General features: G+C 39.3%; 3 protein-coding genes across 5 annotated transcripts; 2 read left to right on the top strand and 1 right to left on the bottom strand.

The window, feature by feature from the left end:
• The first annotated feature begins 6,575 nt into the window (after positions 1-6,575).
• Positions 6,576-9,601, top strand: LOC127565575 (uncharacterized). 2 transcript variants are annotated; one of them, XR_007954912.1, is made up of 3 exons: positions 6,576-6,895; positions 9,114-9,331; positions 9,397-9,601. XR_007954912.1 is itself a non-coding variant. In XM_052004758.1 (2 exons), the coding sequence occupies exons 1-2, from the start codon at positions 6,599-6,601 to the stop codon at positions 9,297-9,299; spliced, it is 483 nt and encodes a 160-aa protein (XP_051860718.1). In that variant the 5' UTR covers positions 6,576-6,598; the 3' UTR covers positions 9,300-9,601. The 2 variants fall into 2 exon arrangements, 1 of the variants encoding a protein (XP_051860718.1); XM_052004758.1 differs by having other exon boundaries at positions 9,114-9,601.
• Positions 9,602-11,708: 2,107 nt separating this feature from the next.
• Positions 11,709-14,067, top strand: LOC117569280 (uncharacterized). Of its 2 annotated transcripts, none has more exons than XM_034250386.2 (4): positions 11,709-12,244; positions 12,571-12,624; positions 12,698-12,855; positions 12,915-14,067. In XM_034250386.2, exons 1-4 carry the CDS (start codon positions 12,074-12,076, stop codon positions 13,948-13,950), a joined length of 1,419 nt encoding a protein of 472 aa, XP_034106277.1. In that variant the 5' UTR covers positions 11,709-12,073; the 3' UTR covers positions 13,951-14,067. The 2 variants fall into 2 exon arrangements, with proteins under 2 accessions (XP_034106277.1, XP_051860358.1); XM_052004398.1 differs by having other exon boundaries at positions 12,180-12,244; positions 12,519-12,624.
• A 45-nt stretch (positions 14,068-14,112) lies between these two features.
• LOC117569281 (PRADC1-like protein) lies at positions 14,113-15,474 on the bottom strand. The gene is made up of 2 exons (XM_034250387.2): positions 15,053-15,474; positions 14,113-14,970 (listed from the first exon to the last, which is right to left on the bottom strand). The coding sequence occupies exons 1-2, from the start codon at positions 15,340-15,342 to the stop codon at positions 14,676-14,678; spliced, it is 585 nt and encodes a 194-aa protein (XP_034106278.1). The 5' UTR covers positions 15,343-15,474; the 3' UTR covers positions 14,113-14,675.
• Positions 15,475-16,370: the final 896 nt, after the last annotated feature.

Genomic DNA, 16,370 nt, shown 5'->3' with positions numbered 1-16,370 from the left:
AGGACGTAACAACTAAGAAAGCAACAACCGAGTGTGCTCGACTGTGAGATACCCATTACTCACTTTTAATCAAAAAACACAAGTGCTGTATTCATTTTAAACACATATATACCAAAGCCTATATTTAGAATAGTTCTACATTCAAAATATACCAATTTGTCAATCAAAGCAATAAAGACAATTTTATTTATCAAATAACTTCTAAGATATTTAACTCATTGCAAGCAAATTATCAGCAATCAACAACGTAAAACTAACTTAAACTGATTCCATACAAAATATCTTATATGTAGTGTCTGAGATAGATAGACGGACATGGCTATATCGTATGTACTGTTGACGCTGATTAAGAATATATGTATATACTTTATGGGGTTGAAGAGGATCCTACTGCCTTTTACATACAGTTTTTGTCTATAAATAGCAGATATAGAAACTAACTAATATTTCATAATTTGTATTTAAAAGATAAAATACTTAAGGTGACAGATCTTTTTAAGCGAACAATTACCGAGACACTCGGAGTATTTAGTACCTTGAGGCATTCTGATGGCGCCTCCTCACGGCGTACACATAAATTTTAGCAATCGCTTAGTCAGCGGATGCATCTAGTTCTGTACGCGCCGCCCAAAAGTATGCAACAAGTTTATGCAGCTGCACGCAAGTTGACGTTTGGCGTGGTCTCATAAATTTCCCAGGCATCGCTTCAGAAATCCCCTGACAAAGTGCAAAAACACAAAACGCTTGCACAAGCCGCAAACATGCATGGCCAAAAAATACTCGTAGATCGTGTATGTGTGTGTGTGTATGTCCGTGTGCGTGTGTGTGATCTGCCTGGGCAGTGCTAACTGCTAAGCACGTGTCAAGTGTGGGCCAAACTTTTAATTTGCACAACGTCCCGACGACGAAGGCAGCCAACCAGCCAACCAGCCAGCTAGGCAGCCAACCGGTCTGTGAACGGTTTGAAGAGGGCAGCAGAGAGCCTGACTGACGCTGAGTGACTGTCAGCCCTGTTAGTCCTTTTATAACCTGCCTGCTGCGCCTTGCTGTCTGACAATGTCATCAGTTGCAGCTGACGCAGCATACCCCCTTCCATTCCCTTCCATTCCATCAAGCGTACGCATACGAGTCAGAGAAATTGTAGCTGCAGCTGTACGAGTAAAAACAACTAGGGAAGAAACAGTTGCAGCTGCATTTGCAGTTCCTCGTGTCCTTTTTTCGAGTGTCTATCGCATACCGTAAGTTTATAAGACACGTTCGGTACACTAATTGTCTCACAATATATAAAGCATTGAGATTAATATTTAAATAATATTTTATAGCCAAATACAAATTTAAAGATTCCTTTTAATTTCCTCTATATATTTTGCTAGTTCATTTTATTAATCTTTTTGGTTTTTTTTTTGGTCATAGTCTTGATTATGAGAGATAAAATAATATAAGAATATTTTATATTAAAATAATTTAAAGATTCTTTTTAAGTTCATAAATAATATTTCGATAGATCAGCTTATTTCAATAGAAAATTTAGATTCGTAAGTTTTATAAATTGTTGTTTTTTTGTTGTTTGTTTAAAAGTAATATAATAATTAAAAAGTTATTGGGCATTTTTTCTGCTCAAAGTCTAGATTGGAGATAAACGTTGATGAGAACTACAAAGTGAAGTTTTGGGTAATATGTTGTTCATATGGCTAATACAGTACGTATTTATTATACTTATTATATTATCATGAGTGTAACGTCATTCAATAAAATTCATATAGCACCCTTTGAATTTCAACTGAAAGATCTGGAAATATCACTTCAACCATTGTAGAGCAGACGATAGTCGGTCAATGAGAACTGTTCTCTACCGCGGGTGTCCATGACAAGTGGTGTGCGTTTGGGTGTGTGTGTGTGAACCTTAAGAGCAGATAAAGCGACGCTCAGCGCTCGCTTGGACGCTGTCAGTTAGCCAGGCGGAGCTGGTCCAGTCAACCAGCCCGTCTGTCCAGCTGTCTTGCTGTCTGTCAGTCAGTTAGTCAGAAACTGTGTTCATTTACAATTTCTTTGGCCACCCAGTCACCACCTACCACCTAGCACCCACCACCCACAATTTTGCCACCTCCCACTCATAGTAATGCTCATACGTCATTTGCCGGCTGGTGTTAAATCCGTTTGGATTTTTGTTTTGTTGATTGCCGCACGCCTCAATGACATTTCATTTATTAAGTGGCGCCTCCATCCGTTTCTTGTTACTCGCGTTACAATTTTTTCCCCCGAACATTTCGGCAACTCAGCGGGCCAGCAATTAACTATACAATACGCTGACGTCACCTAGCTCCAACAATCCAACAGGAACTTCTTGCGTTGGTCATCGAAAATGCAGCATCATGTCGAATGACGCCTTTGATTTGTTTTGCAAGTGTGTTGTTATATCCGCTACAAAGGAATTTGCATTTCAAATGAATTACAGCACAGCCAGCAGAGAAAAAACAACAAAGTCAACGCAGAGCTCCACAAAAGTAAAGAGAAAAAATCAAAAAAAAAGTAAATACAGCGAGAGGGTGAGAGAATCTGAGCCTGTTGAAATATAAATGTTAATCCCGGCAGCGTCAATTGCAAAACGTTCAGAGCTGTTGACAGCATTCTGCAGGCAGCGAGCGGGTCAATCAGCGCAGCCAGCAAGCAGACAATCCGTTGAGTCCTCGATTCTCAGTCCTCGAATCTCAGTTGTCGCCCCCAATGCATTGGCCTAGGCAGCACTTCAACGGCATTTTAATTGATTTTCAGGGCTGCAATTTTTGATTGTGCTGATTGACGCATCAAATGAAGTGACTTCAGTGATGCCAGCACCAATCTCAGCCTGCTCCTCAATCTGCCAGAGCTCTCCCAACTGAACACTCTGCACTGTGCACTGTGCACCCAAGTGCCATATCAGTAACGATGCAAACAACACAGCCTACTGCCGAAGCCTCGGAACAAACAGACGCATACTGCCTTCACACACACACACACACACATATACACACACACATGCAGAGCAGTAATTAAATTTGTCAGTCAGACAAAACGTAGCCCCAAAGAAGTGGCAAAATGGCAAAGTGCACAACGCGGCGTATGCGTGATGTGTGCTACCACACGATTGAATGCGTGTCTGTGTCTGTGTGTGTGTGTGTGTGCGTTGGTAAGGGAATGTATTGCAAACAATTGCTGGCTGCACGGCAACAGTTTAAGGGAGTTATTCAGATTCAAAGCGAAAGAGGGGATATATGTATTAACAGATAGGAACGAAAATAAAAATGCGTTAAATGGCTACAGAATGTCTATAGAATAGATTGTATTGCCTACTTTTCAGCGCATAAACTAATTATTTTATAACCCTTGCGTAATTATCATGTATTGTTTTAATGCTGAAATTTGTGTACGCAACAGAAAATGTTTTCTATTACACAACGAACACAATTTATTTATTTTCCAATTAAATATCAATGTTCTACTATGCAAAAGGTAGAAGTCATTTCAATTACATTAATTTGTTTTTATTTCTTTGAAATATTGAAATGAAAGCGAAAGTCTTACTAAACCAATACTGTAACAGGCTGGCAGTGCTAAATGCATTGTATCAGTCATACTACGTATACAGATATTGTAACATTAACTTAGTATAACTTAAGTAGTATTAAGTGCTGTTAAGATATATCAAAGACGATGTTAAACAAAGTATCGAAAAGTTGATGTTCAAAGTTGATGTTAGAACTTCACAACATTAATAAAAATGGTTACAAGTACTGGGGCTGTCGAGAAGAGACTCTAAGGCTAATACATCGATTGAATGCAGTCCCAGTAATTGAAACTGGTGAAATGCCAGTCATAGACGCTGATAACGAAAACAATGATAGAGCCGAGGCAATTCCTGATATTTTAGACCCATCACTTCTCTCAAAATAATTACTTCGGTTTGCTGAAATCAAAATTTGCCTTAGAGTGTCTTTGACACTCTTATAAGTCGATTTATCATGTAGATCGCTATCCCACACAAGTTTGTTTTAGAATTTTAACTTGGCATACCGCCAAAATTTCATATTTGTTCTCCATATTTCAAATATTTTAAAATGTGGAAGACATTAAAGAGTAAAAGTTGACTTATAATCTGCAACAATGTAACAGTCGCTTTATTGGTGTAATAAGTACAATATCTTTCAAAGCAGAAGCACAAAGTAATCTAAACAAGTAAGAAGGCTACATTCGATTGTAGTCGACTGTGAAATACCCGCTATGCATATTGAATAAAACCATACTCTACAAATATATAAAAAATAGGCCGCTAACTACTAAAATAAACCAAGGACTACAATTGGTATATTGATATAGTAATGCATTTAAAATATGCCATACTAAGACCAGATTGCAGTACAAGTTTTTTGCCTTAAAAAGTATTTCTTTGACAACATATACATTTTATCTGATCGAAACTAAGTTTGCATGGCTATATCGTTTCGGCTGCTGCTCAAGAACACATATCGCTTATGGGGTCGGAAATGGAGGCACAAAGTTAAAATACCCTTCTACCCTGTGGGTACCGGGTATAAAAATCAAGTGGCTAAAAAGTAAAGGGTCTATTACAGTTTAATCTTCATTGTAGCAGCCTAAGGTTTTATTTAACACCCCAAGAGTATATTATCTAAGCACAACAAATTTATTAACTTAACTGTGTTAAGGTATTTATAATTCGAAAGCTCTGAAAATATGCCGCTGACTGTATTCCTTGAACTGTATGTAATTGCAGTTGTCGATACTGCAATTTAATTATTACATTCTCAATTCCTTCGCTCGACTGTTTACTGTGTAAATTGTAAAATAATATGGTTTCAATATAATACAACGATGCATGCAAGCACACACACACATTTTACGTGAAGTATCCATGTAGAAGACACATGCAAGCCTCCGCACATGAGTCGCTAATGAGCCGCTTTTTAACTTTGACGTCCGGCCAACTCAAATTTGATTTTCTCCCATTGAGGAACGCGAAAGAGCATAAATCAAGGGACGAAGGAGAGTGTAATCGAGGATGTGGAATAAGAAATAACAAGAAGACTATTGTACAATGTTGAATATCCGAAAATTTGAAATCCGAGAAGCAATTTAAAAATCATTAGAAAAAAACACATTAAGCGTAAAAAATTAATGAGCAAGTTGCGTCAACAACGTGAGGCAGAGGCAGCCAAGAGACCAGAACTCCGGCACCCACATATATATAAATATATATATATAAATATCCTGCCTATGCAGCTTGAAACCTTAGTTAGACATTTCCTGATTATGTACTTTTACCTATGAGTATCTGTGTGTATGTGTGTGTGTGTGTGTGTGTGTGTGTTTAAGGAGACCGAGTCGACTTGCGGGTCTGCCACAGAGCTGCAGTTTGTCCGGACTGCAGCAAAGACGATGGCGTCCGTTGTACGATGTTAACAGAGAAGGAAAATAGTATGAAAATATAACGCGAAAAAGGAAATTTTCTAATAAACGGCAGCTAAGCAGCAGCACCCCCGACAGGATGACGACTTCAATGGAGCCGCGCGTTGTACTATATATCAAGCACGTTAATAGGCTACACATAAAGGATAGGTCGAAACAGCAGCCAGGGGCGTAACAATGAGCATACAATTCATAGAAGCAGGTAGCTCAAGTCTATGTTTTATGCAGTATCTTTAATAAATTATGCACATTTAATGACATGTGCGGAAACTAAAGTTTTATGATGTCACTATGAAAGAAGTTTGGAATAAAATAATAGTAATTTGAATGTACAACGCGGACAGCATTAACTAAACATAAATTTGTACTTTAAATTATCAAATGCAATCCTTTTATTAAAGGAAAGTTTAGGTTAAATTTTGTGTTCTCTAATGAAATGTGGAATATAAAGGTTAGGAAGGGATGATGGAATATTTAGGAGAAGGTATATTTTCGAAGAAGGAATAATGGGATTTTTAGGGAAAGGAATATTTCCGAATTCTGTTAGCCGTTCTATACTTTAAGGATAGTCAAAATTGAATAAGTAAATTCACATGATATGATGCAGTGCTGGTTTCTTTTTTTGCAAATAATCAACAAAGTGTACAAATATCTTATTCAGTCTTTAAAACTAATAAATTACTAATTATGTTTTATGCATTTATATCTTTTCGTGTTTATACAGCAGTTTAGTGTATCTCTTTATGATTGAATTAATGTCAAATTAAACGAAGAGTTCCCCCTAACCAATTTCCCCTTCAGACAACTACGGCACTGTGCCGCAGATTGTGGCCTCCTCGCTTGCCAATGTCTACAAAGTCGTTTACTTTACCTAACAATATTTAGTTAGCCAACAAAAGCCAGGCTAAGACACACACACACAGAGGAAAGAGAGATAGAGAGAGAGAGAGAGAGTGGAGGCTGTTAGAGTAGCAGGGAAGAGAAGAAGTAGAAAACTTCTCTAGAGAACAGTGGTGTAGTTTTGGTCTAACAACTCATTTGGCTCTCATGAGTAGGTCAGACCGTTAAGGCCAGGATAACACATTTTTGGCGACATATCCTTTTAAATTCTTTCCTTTCAGCTGGTCGCTGATTCGCAATGCTTGTCACGTTTTCTCGAGCGTTGAAAAGTCAAACAAGTGAACGAGGCAAGAGAGGGGAAACCGGAAGACCGGGAGGTCGAACAAAGGAGAGCACAGGAGCAGCTACAAGTTTTGGGGCTTTTGTGCGTGCCCGTCCGGATATGCCGAGGATGTGCGTCTTTGTCGTAATTACCTTTAAGTTGGCTCCAATGCCATATTTGATGCCGCTCGCTGGCTCGCAAATCCCAGACGCTGACACCATGTTTCCCCCCAACTTCCGACGACCTCTTGACTGTGATTGCTGCCAGCTACAGGTGTGTGAACCCCCGCCCCCGCCCTATCCAACTTCTTGTCTGTCTCGTACGAGCTTCTAATTGCCGCTAAGTGCCATGGAAATCCTTGGCATTGCCATTTTGATACTCGCATTTTATCATAAATAATAAAGCTGGCGACGATTTAAACGTCTAACTGAGCGCAACACAACCCAACAGCACCGCATGGTCAAAGTGCTTTTGGTCAGCTGACCACTTAAGCACAATGCTTTTGCATTGTCCAGCTCAGTCCAGAACCCATCTCAGTTTGTTTTGGCGGCCAGTTGCACGTTCTGCACCTGCTTCTGGTTGAAGACCTGGTCCACCTGACGGGCGTATGTACGTATGTGTGTGTGTGTGTGTGTTTAAGTGTATGTGTGCGCATCAGCGGGTTGCCCACCGTTTCGACACTGGCCACGAGTGCGAGTCCATTGCCATTGGACTAGCTGAAATGCAGCTAACGAACCGCAATTGCGGTCACATTTCATGAGAGCGCGCACGTCGCCCTCTGGGCACATTCACATCCACACACACACACATACAGAACACACACACACACACCCAAACCGACTGATTCAATTTGCAGCCTGCGACAGGCTTTTAGTGCAGCGTAGAGTGAACCCCCACACAACACCCCCACCCTCCGTCCCTCCCGGAACTCCTGTCAAAATGCACCCAACGCCGACTGTCTGCTGTTCGCCCTTTGGATATCATCAAAATTAGCTCATTTGGCAAGGGGATGCCTACCACTCAACCTCATACCCTCACTTAGTCGACCAACTCTTGTAATGCAACACTTACAAATACATATGTAAGTGTATTGCATATACGGGCCTTTGCCATATGCCACTTGCCACTTGCCACTTGCCTCATAGACAAAGAGACAACAACAAAAAATCATGCAATGCAATGCTCCAATGAGAAAAAAATTCAAATTTTAAACAGCAACAGGTTAACATGAGGTTAACATGGCCCAATTAACGTCACTCGATTCTTATACATAGTAAATACGAATTTGTTTATTCATACCTATAAATACAAAAATGAATTAATTTTATAATTTTTTTATTGGGATTTAGATTTTTGCCACGCCAACTCCCGACTTTGCAAATTGAAAAGAACGAACAGACCCCGAATTTTTGTATACACAATAATGAATGCAGTCTTTATGATTCCTGATTTGATTAGGATCAAATTTCAAACTTTAAAATTATAATTTTCTATCGTAATAAACATCTGCTGCAGTCGGGTCTTGATTTGTTTATAGGATATATTAAATCTACGTAGCTGTACATTGAAAAATAATATATAACTTTTTAATGAGGTATACTTAAACAATATTATTGCTCTCGGGTATCTTACAATGTATCTCAACTGATCGATCTGATCTACTGATCGTAACGAAGCGTTTTCAAAACTTTTTCAAAAGTGTTGATATGCAAAGTGCTGATAATTAGGTTTATTAGTAACACAAAACTTCGAGCTAAGCACCATCAACAATAGAATTCAAATTTATCATGTTGTTTATTTATGTTGTTTCATTGAGTAAAAAAGTATTCATTTTGATCGGCTTAAACAGCTTTTGTGATCATATAACATTTTTGCCTTATCTCTAGTCTACTCCTCAGGTTGCCAAGATTGAAAAGATTCACACACACACATGTGCTATAAAAGGTACACATAATTGTGCAAGTATACAAATTAATTTGGGAGAACCTGACTTTGAAATTTTTAACTTTGATGGTATATCTAACTTATTGGGTATTTGCTAACTTCGATTATTGAAGCAAGGATTGGATTTTTTTAGGAAATCAATGCAATTCTGGTCTACAGAAAACTTTGCTGCCTTGTCCACAAGCAATGCACAAAAAGAATGAATTTTATTTGTAAAATAGATTTCACAAGTTATATATATAATATGCATTTATCCTAAAAACAAAATTACATGGTAAATAGATTTCTTAATTGTGAAAGTCTTTTAAGAAAATTACACCTCAGATTACAAAGCATCCATTACTTTACCCATGCTTGTGGGACAGAGACATTTTGCTTGTTGAGTCGTTACAAAATGCAATGAGCAATTTAACTTAAAAAAAAAAAAGAGAATGTAAAAATTCGCAGGTGGGCAGCCATAAGCAGAGTCCTAGTCGAAAACTAGTTGCCATATTAAACATTAATGCCAGAGATGACTGCAATAATTATGCAAATTTCATTTACGCAGGAACATAGCCAAGACACGAACCAACAGCAACCGAAGCTAACAGCGCTTGGCTGGGGCAGCCGTGACACCATCAGACAGGTAATTTGCAGGCTGTGTCTGCTACGTGCGAAAGGAAGTCGCACCTTGTACTCACAGACACTGAGCCCACCCACTCAGGCAAACCGCCCAACTACTCAGCCACCCTGAGAGACGGAGAGGAGGTTGCCACCCACACAAACGTAAGCGCATTTTAATGATCTCATTTATGCTAATCTGCAAACGGTTAAATCTGTGCACGCCACAGCCACAGCCACAGCCTGCCCAGACAATAGCAACAACTAAAACTTCATCAACAACAACACTAGTGATGCAATAACAACAACAACAACAACAACGTGCTACCAGCTGCTAATGCTAATGAAGTCTAATTGAATTTCGGACACTTGACACGTCGCACAATCTGATCTTTTTGAGGCGTGCAGCAAGTGGCAATCTGCAGACAATGTGCACAGGGCACAACTTTAAAGGCTTTAAGCTTCAGCTTAATATGTGTCAGCATTTAACCCATACACACAACATACTTATGTTAACTCTTGCCAATCTGCCACTAAATTGATTACTACGTTGGCTGTTCCTACTTTCGCTTTCAACAATCGGATGGAAATTTAGAACTCACAAACGGAATCTTATAAAAATGTTTAATTTGAACCTTTTTCTAGAAGAATATCTTAAAATCCAAGTCTTTCTACATATGAAAATACTTCATAAAGTGAATTATATTTCAGATGTTTTTAATACCCATTAACTAAGTACTTAGCTACAGTCGAGTGTGTTAGACTGTGGGATATCCGTTACCCATCTTCAATAAAAGCAAAACATTGTGGTATTATTCTTTAAAATATACCGAATTAATATACCAACGAATTAGTAAAATACATTTAATTTGTATACTGTTATGTTAAAAATATACCATATTGTCAACCATAAACATCTGCAGTAGCATTTATTTCTTAAATAATTTTGACAAATTTTATCTGATAACAAACAAAAATTTATAATTCATTCAGACCGTATTTATTATTTTATGTTGCCGAAAAAATGTTGTAGCTCTATCTCTAGACAGACAGGCGAAACAAATGTGAGCTTAACTGTTTCGTACTCTAAAAGCTTTATAGAATTTTATTTAAAATTTTAAAACTGGAAAATGAGCTTAAGGCAAGAACAACCCGGTCTACATATATCGATACTCCGTCCCCAACGGGTGTCGAGTCAACATTTGCGTTTTTGCGGTTGCGGCTGGGGCATAAAATTTCCTATGCATTTAACCACATTGAAATTTTCTCGTAATATTTGATTTGATTTTTAAACAAAAAGCTGCTGCCATTGACCATGCTCCGGCACTCTACTCTGCTCTCTGGTCTGCTATGGTCTGGTTCCAGATATGCGTCCAGTGATGTCCCCTGGTCGGATTGGCATGTCAAGTTGCTGGGGCATGAGCTGGAATAGAATAGGGTTCGAGGTACAGGGTACGGAGTACGAGGTATGCGGTATGGGAAACTTTGCTTTTATTAGTCTGCCAACGAACCAACAACAAATCAGCATTATTTGACAACGCAGCTAATTTACATGAGTGACCATACAGTTGCAGGCAATGTCAGCAAGCTCATGTCCACCTCCCTCTCCCTTTCCCACTCCCTTGCCCAACTAGTGGTTGCTGCGGGGGGTTTAGAAATGTCAACGTCAACTGCGGCTGGCCCATCATGCAAATCGACATTCGGCAACAATTCAAGTTAAGCCACATCGCAAAAATTTGAACAACTTTGAGAGTTAGCTCGTCTTGAACTTAATTTAATTACTCTCAACGTTTTTGTTCGATCGACATATGTACATAAATTTTTACACCAAAAACAACAAGTGCAGAACGTTCGCCAGTGAACTGTCTGAAGTCAAAGTGAATCTCAGAAAATGGGAGAGGAGAAAAACAAATTTGAGTGTTCCTTATTTATACTTATGTTTATTTTTTGTGTGATTTTTTTGTTGACTAGCTTGTTATTGTTGCTCGCATTTCATTTAAGATAACAGCAACGAAGAGACTGCGATTAGGTTCTCGACTCGGCTGCGTAGAAATAACAATGCGCTACAATGCTCTGATGCGGTGCAATGCTACAATCTGACTTGAAAAAAATATTCAGTCAACTTGGCAAAGAACTATGCTATATAAAAATAAACTCAACTCAATTTATGTATAATGTCCAAAAGCCGATTCAATGCCGTGTACCGCACTCGACTGATAAAAGTGTCAGCTGATCGTCTAGGTTATCGGAGACGAGCTTACAAGCAAATGAAAATGCAGTTACATTGCAATATTCGTAAATCTGTAGGCATATAGTACAGTGACAACTCTCTTTGTTGGACACTCATGAAATAATTTAAAAAAGAGTCGGCTAAGTGAATTTTCACTGTACAAAATTCTCACAATATCTAACAGAAATAGAAAAAACTTCGAAATACAACAAAGAAAACCATAAATATTGCACACATAGAACACATATCACAAGCTCATATTTGTTTGCATACATGCATTCCTTATATAATATGTTGGGGAGTATTTATGTACATACACATACATATGTGCACATTGTTCAAAGAATTTGTAATTTGGATAGATAGCGAACATGATAACAAGCTGATTCCTATCTAAACTGTAACAGGTGCACAGCAGCGTCGAGCAGGCGTCGGTTCTGTCACCGAGATAAATTTCGTTGATAAGGGGCCTTCGGGAGAGCAAGCAGAGGCGACAACAGCAGCAGCACGGTGAGCAAGAGCGGCGAATGAGCAAAGCTCGAAGAGAGCTTATACAGCAATGTGACAGGAAAGCTTCGGTTGGCGTTCGCGTTCACTTTCGTGTTCGCATTTGGCGTTCGGCGACGGTGTGCGGCTTGAGTTTCAATTTATTCAATTTACCGTTATAGTTACAATTGATGAACGCGACGACAGAGGCGACCACAGCGTCAGCTGAGGAGGCGCACACAACAACAGTAACAGCTACAGCGACAGCGACGACGACAGAAACGCAGCTCAGTGACTCGCTATCGCTTCTGTTGAGCAGCCGCGCTACATCCGCCGCCTCATCCTGGCTGCACGAGCTCGCCGTAAGTGCGCATTATTTTTGTTCTCTTTGCAGCCGCACTCGCAGTTGTTGCTGTGCAGCTGAGTCGATCGTTTTGTTCACTCGCTCCAGTTATCCAGAAGTCACTGTCATTGTCGTCGTCGTCGTCAAGAACAACAACAACAACGACTGTAACAGCAACGTCACGTTATGTGTGTACGCTGTTCTGTGTGTATGTGCACTTGTGTTTGTTGTCGTCGCTGCATGTAAACCTCTTTGTCTCCGCCTTCTGTCATGTATCGTAATAATGCGGATAGTTCTTTTTGTTTCATCAATCGCTTGAATGGCGGCAACCATGACGAACTGCAGCAGCCGGGCGAGCACGAGCCGACATCAGCTCTCCTCAATTACTGTAAACGCAAAGTAAGTACTCCACTCCCAATATTTCGGTGCCACTAATGGAAAATCTGACATTCCGGCTTCTTCTAACCTACAGTTCCTGCGTCCCTATGTCGTCATACTGACTGTCGTCGGACTAAATCCCATTTCCACGGATATGAGCAATGTGAGCGCCTGCTGCAGCTACATCCAAGCGCTAGTAATACTCTGTGTGCTCCTCATGGGCTATGTACTGCGGTATTTGTGCGGATACCGGTGAGTAGGCATCAGAAGATCATCAACCAACAAACAGCAATAAATACACTTATTTCTAGGGGAGATCGCGGATTTAGCAGCTATCGCGACATACGCCCCGGTGGCTATGGCAACGCCACAGATGTCTGCGACTCATCTGGTGGCTCAAAAACTTCCAATACCATTGGGGAACTGTTGTTTGGCTACGTGGTACCCAGTGTCTTGAATCTGTTAAGCTTCGTGTCTGCGGTGCTCGTCTGCAAGGTGATCGAGCATGAGCAGTTGCAGAATCTCATTGAACGAGTGTTTCTGCTTTCGGCTAAGCCAAAGCGATTGTGTCGCATGCTGTGGTTCTATCTGGGTGTGGCCCTAACATTGCTCTTACTCCTCTTCGCCTACGCCTGCTGTGTGGTCATCATGCAGCCGGCCCAGATCATCAAGGTAGCTTGGCTGGCCGAAAAGTTACGCAACTGGGAGCTGTGCCTGCGTATTGGATTGCTGTGCACCATATTGCTGCAGGATCTGGTCGAGATAATCATTTTAAGTAGCTACTACATTGAATGCTACTTGCTGCGCGTCCATTTGGAGACATTGTCACACAAGCTTCTAATGCATTCCATAGACTCGCTGGACTGGATGCGTGAGATTCTCGAGTTTCGGAAATTACTTGAGCGGGTCAATCAGCATGTGTCGATCCCAGTCTGCTTCCTGATTGTCATGAATCTGGCCTATGCATTTGCTGGTCTTGTCTACTTGTTCAAGGACTTTGATTTCCATTACTGTGCCCTTAAGTTGGTCTTGCTCAATATTGCCAATGTCATGTTGTGGCTATTCTTGGGTCTCTTGCCCTTCTTTGTGGCCGGGTCTGTGACTCGGGTGTGCCAGAATGCCCAGGCCAATGGACATCAAATACGCGTCCGTCCATTCGTTTATCACAACACATCTGCCGAAGATCTCAATTCAACGCTCCTCTTCGCCTCATCTCTGGACATGTCTGCCAAGCTCTTCCGCATGCCCATCCAGTCCAACTATCTGTGCTTTGCCATACTAGTTGTCACCATCGTAGTGCTCACCCTGGGCATGTGTCTCAATTTAAGCGCTCTTGGCAAATTCTGATCACACGCCCAAATCAATGCATACAAACACAATGAGCAGATATGAATATGTAGATAGATATTGATTTAAGACGCAGTAGACACATTTGTACTTAGCTTTAATAAAGATTTATCTATAGTTTTTTTTTTTGTATTTTGTTTAATAAGCTTACAAATTTACGACCTGTCTTTTGCTTAGCAATTTTATTTACAATGTATGCTTTGGTTGTTTTCTTTTTTTTTTTTTAATGTTATTTCTGTTGGTGTGGTTGGGTTTATCTAGCGGCTTAAATGGGATTGCTTTTGTTTTACAATTTAACTACTTATTATTCAGTTCAGTTTCAGTTTCAGTTGGTTTTGTAAGTTTAATAATCACGACTGTAAACCACTCCACAATTAAGAAAACTAATCCATGAGCCACAATATCATTACAAATCCAAATAAGTTTGCATGTGAATTGAAATTAAACATTGTTAATAGCTAATAGCAAATTGGAGACAATGAAAAAGGTAATTATGTTAAGAATGACAGTATTTGATTTAAGATTAAATGCAGAAATTCGCTCGTAGAAAGTATTTGGTAAATTAGAAATTTTAGAAAACGTTTTTGAAATACTCCCTCCTTACACTTCAAAAGTGGTTTACAACCTTGAAAACATTACTTAATATGCACCTATGCTGAAAGTTCACATTAAGCGCTACTGACTAAGTGCGCACTTTGATTTTAGAACGCATCTGGACACGCATCTTACCAACCCAGCCAAGGTGGATGATTGATTTTCGATGGCGGGGTAAAAGTCAGGTTCACAGGTATGTTAATAAGCGCATGGACACGCTTCATCCGCAGTAGAGTGCTGCGTATGATGATGCCATTCTTGCCCAGCAAAAAGCCGGCCGGAATTTGTGCATCGCGATTGGTTTTATCGTGTATCATCTCAATGTAATGCTCAAATTCCGGTGAATTCGAATTGTACTCGGTGATGATAGCGCCAATTGCGCCAGCAGCCTCTGCATTAAGTGTCTTGGTAAGAAACGAGCATTGACTAATTTATCATTGACAAATGGAGATAAGAAGAAATCGAAATGAGTTTAGAATATTCACACGCACGAACTCACACCACTTACCCCCTATCCATAAGCGCAACGCTTCCGTGCATCTCTCGTACATTGCGGATCTTTTGGCAAGCTTCTGGTGGGTCGGCCAACACCATAGGCACGTTTTCAAGCTTCTGTGAGAAGGACACGCCAAAGTCCTTGGCCGGCCGCAGTCGATAGGTGTATTCAAGATCTTGCGGCGAAACGATTTCAAAGAACACGTCACCTGCAATTATGTCCTGTGTCGTCACTGGCATGTGTATCGTTGACGTGGCTGTGCATTGGCTCAGAGTGGCAATAACTACCAAAACAATTAACATTTTGGGAACATAACTAGCGCGTATTTATTGTTGGCAAAACATACAATAATACATTGCACTAGAGATGAAGAAATATCGATTGCGTTTTCGATGTATCGATGTTTAAAAAAAATTAATTATCGATGTTGCTTTACCGCATTATAACTAATAAAATTTATTATTATTTTAAAGACTTCAGTCGATCTGTAAAAGTTAATATATGTTTTATGGCTATTGCCCAATAACTTATGCGGTCTTTATATAATTCAGTTTTGAAATCAAAACTTATCCCAGATTAAATTCCACATATAACCAAACATTTAGTACAAAACTTTCCAATATTGTTCAATGATAAACACGTCACGTCACAACAATATACTAATAATCAAGCGCACCAAATTACGTAAATTGCACTATTTCTTTTATTTATCTGTTTCTTATTTTCTAGGTTGCTCACTACCTTATCATATTGCTGCTAAAAGTTTGCTTTTAAATTACCAAAAACTTACTATTTAATAAAAAAAAAACTTCTTTTTATAAACAGTACACAAGGATATATACCAAAATATGCACTATTTTAATCGCTTGTTTTTTGCGGCTCTGCCAAGTATTTGCCATTTGAGCAATCAAATTTAATTTACAAATAAATTTTTTTGATTTAAACAAATATACCAATATATACTTCCGCAAGTTTTTAGTATTTTTATACCGCAAAGTATATATATTACTGCCTCACTTATCTTCCATCACTCCATTCGATTACTTATCGAAACGGAAATTCCGTTAAAAAAAAACGTTTTTCTATATTGTAAATTATTTGTACTTACTTGGAACCTAAACATGTTTTTATTGTAAATCCTTGCGCTACGCCAAAAGCTTGTCAAAACTTAAATCTCATTTTTTCTTTACTGCTTTGCTTAGACGTTACTCATTTATTTTCAACAATAGCTATTCATAATTCCAAATCTGCTGTATAAAAACTCGTAAAAAAAACTTGTATACTGCAGAATGGTTATTTCTGAAAATCATCATCGAGGGGGTGGACATTG

The sequence above is a fragment of the Drosophila albomicans genome, chromosome 3 (assembly GCF_009650485.2).
Source record: "Drosophila albomicans strain 15112-1751.03 chromosome 3, ASM965048v2, whole genome shotgun sequence".
NCBI lineage: Eukaryota > Metazoa > Arthropoda > Insecta > Diptera > Drosophilidae > Drosophila > Drosophila albomicans.
The sequence above is the reverse complement of the archived record's forward strand: the minus strand, read 5'-3'. Positions and strand labels throughout refer to the sequence as shown.